At 56.7% G+C, this 2,038-nt stretch overlaps 1 protein-coding gene across 1 annotated transcript; it reads left to right on the forward strand.

Annotated features, from left to right (window-relative positions):
• The first annotated feature begins 204 nt into the window (after positions 1–204).
• Positions 205–1,317, forward strand: PRLHR (prolactin releasing hormone receptor). Its single transcript, XM_059900423.1, has one exon. The coding sequence runs from the start codon at positions 205–207 to the stop codon at positions 1,315–1,317; it is 1,113 nt and encodes a 370-aa protein (XP_059756406.1).
• Positions 1,318–2,038: the final 721 nt, after the last annotated feature.

The following is a 2,038-nucleotide window of genomic DNA, read 5'->3' on the forward strand; positions in this document are numbered from 1 at the left end:
CAGCTAACTCATAGATTTAATTTTACAGAGGTAGGGGTGACGGCACTTTAAATTTTGTTGTTATTTATTGTGGCCAGTCATTCCAGAGAAATATTTGGGTCACTGAAGTGTGTGTGTGTGTGTGTTGGGGGGCGCAGCTGGTGTAGGAGGGGGCGGAGAGAGAATGGGAAGTGACGGACTTTGATTCTCTTTGGACAGGTGGCCATGGCCTCACTGCCGACTCAGGGTCCCGGGGCCCCTGACTTCTTTTCTGGGCTGCTGCCGGCGGCTTCAACGCCGGCCAACCAGAGCTCAGAAGCCTTGGTGGGCAATGGGTCGGCGGCTGGTCCGGGCGCTCAGGCCATCACGCCATTCCAGAGCCTGCAGCTGGTGCATCAGCTGAAGGGGCTGATTGTGCTGCTCTACAGCATCGTGGTGGTCGTGGGGCTGGTGGGCAACTGCCTGCTGGTGCTGGTGATCGCACGGGTGCGTCGGCTGCACAACGTGACCAACTTCCTGATCGGCAACCTGGCCTTGTCGGACGTGCTCATGTGCACCGCCTGCGTGCCGCTCACGCTGGCCTACGCTTTCGAGCCACGCGGCTGGGTGTTCGGCGGCGGCCTGTGCCACCTGGTCTTCTTCCTGCAGCCCGTCACCGTCTATGTGTCTGTGTTCACGCTCACCACCATCGCGGTGGACCGCTACGTCGTGCTGGTGCATCCTCTGCGCCGGCGCATCTCGCTGCGCCTCAGCGCCTACGCGGTGCTGGCCATCTGGGCGCTGTCCGCGGTGCTGGCGCTGCCGGCCGCCGTGCACACCTACCACGTCGAGCTCAAGCCACACCGCGTGCGCCTCTGCGAGGAGTTCTGGGGGTCCCAGGAGCGCCAACGCCAGCTCTACGCTTGGGGGCTGCTGCTCGTCACCTACCTGCTCCCCTTGCTGGTCATCCTCTTGTCTTACGTCCGGGTGTCGGTGAAGCTCCGCAACCGCGTGGTGCCGGGCTGCGTGACCCCGAGCCAAGCGGACTGGGATCGCGCGCGCCGCCGCCGCACCTTCTGCCTGCTGGTGGTGGTGGTGGTGGTGTTCGCCGTCTGCTGGCTGCCCCTGCACGTCTTCAACCTGCTGCGGGATCTCGACCCGCGCGCCATAGACCCCTATGCCTTCGGGTTAGTGCAGCTGCTGTGCCACTGGCTCGCCATGAGCTCGGCCTGCTACAACCCCTTCATCTACGCCTGGCTGCACGACAGCTTCCGCGAGGAGCTACGCAAGCTGTTGCTCACCTGGCCCCGCAAGATCGCGCCGCGCGGCCAGAGCATGACAGTCAGCGTGGTCATCTGATGCCGCTGCGCCAGGCCTGGGGGAGCTCCATGTCCGCTTTTCTCCGAGGATGCCCACCCGAGGCCGGACTGGAGAGCTTCTTCCAGAGCTAAGCTAATGCTAAGCCAAGAAGGGGCAAAGCTTCCAGCCCGGCCTTCTCGTCCAGCTGTCTTTCCTTGTCCTGTGTCTTTGTAAAATGCCAAGTGGGCTTTGTTGAGAGTTTTGTGCTTTGCTTGGAGGAGGCCAGGGAGAGGAAAAGAGGATTTGTTATTTCCTGCGTTTGCCCTTGAAGGCCAAACAAAGCTCTTTCTCCTGGTTCAGAACAGTATTTCAGAACCGTAGCTGTCTTCCTTGCTTTCTGTTCTGCTTGCTCAATGGGGAGATGAAGGAACAATGAGCAGGGTGTTTAAAATGACTGTGTTGGGGTTGGTAAAGCTTTTCAGGTTGCCTTTTAAAAGGGGCGCAGCCGAGATACAATTGCTTAGTCAATTTGAACCCATTAATTTCTGGGATTCCAGGGAAATATGTACTAAAAATCTACATCTAGAATTTCAGCATTTCCTAAATAAGACCTTTATATGCCAAAGGGGTTTTAATTTTAAATCCACTTGAATTTATAGTACAAAAACACAAACCACCTTTCAAGAGGTTTTGCTGCTGTTTTCCCTCCTCCTTATCCCCCAATTTCTATTTGAAAATGATGAGATGAATTAGTTGATGAAGATATAGATAAATAGGGATA

Source organism: Balaenoptera ricei, chromosome 16 (genome assembly GCF_028023285.1).
Source record: "Balaenoptera ricei isolate mBalRic1 chromosome 16, mBalRic1.hap2, whole genome shotgun sequence".
NCBI lineage: Eukaryota > Metazoa > Chordata > Mammalia > Artiodactyla > Balaenopteridae > Balaenoptera > Balaenoptera ricei.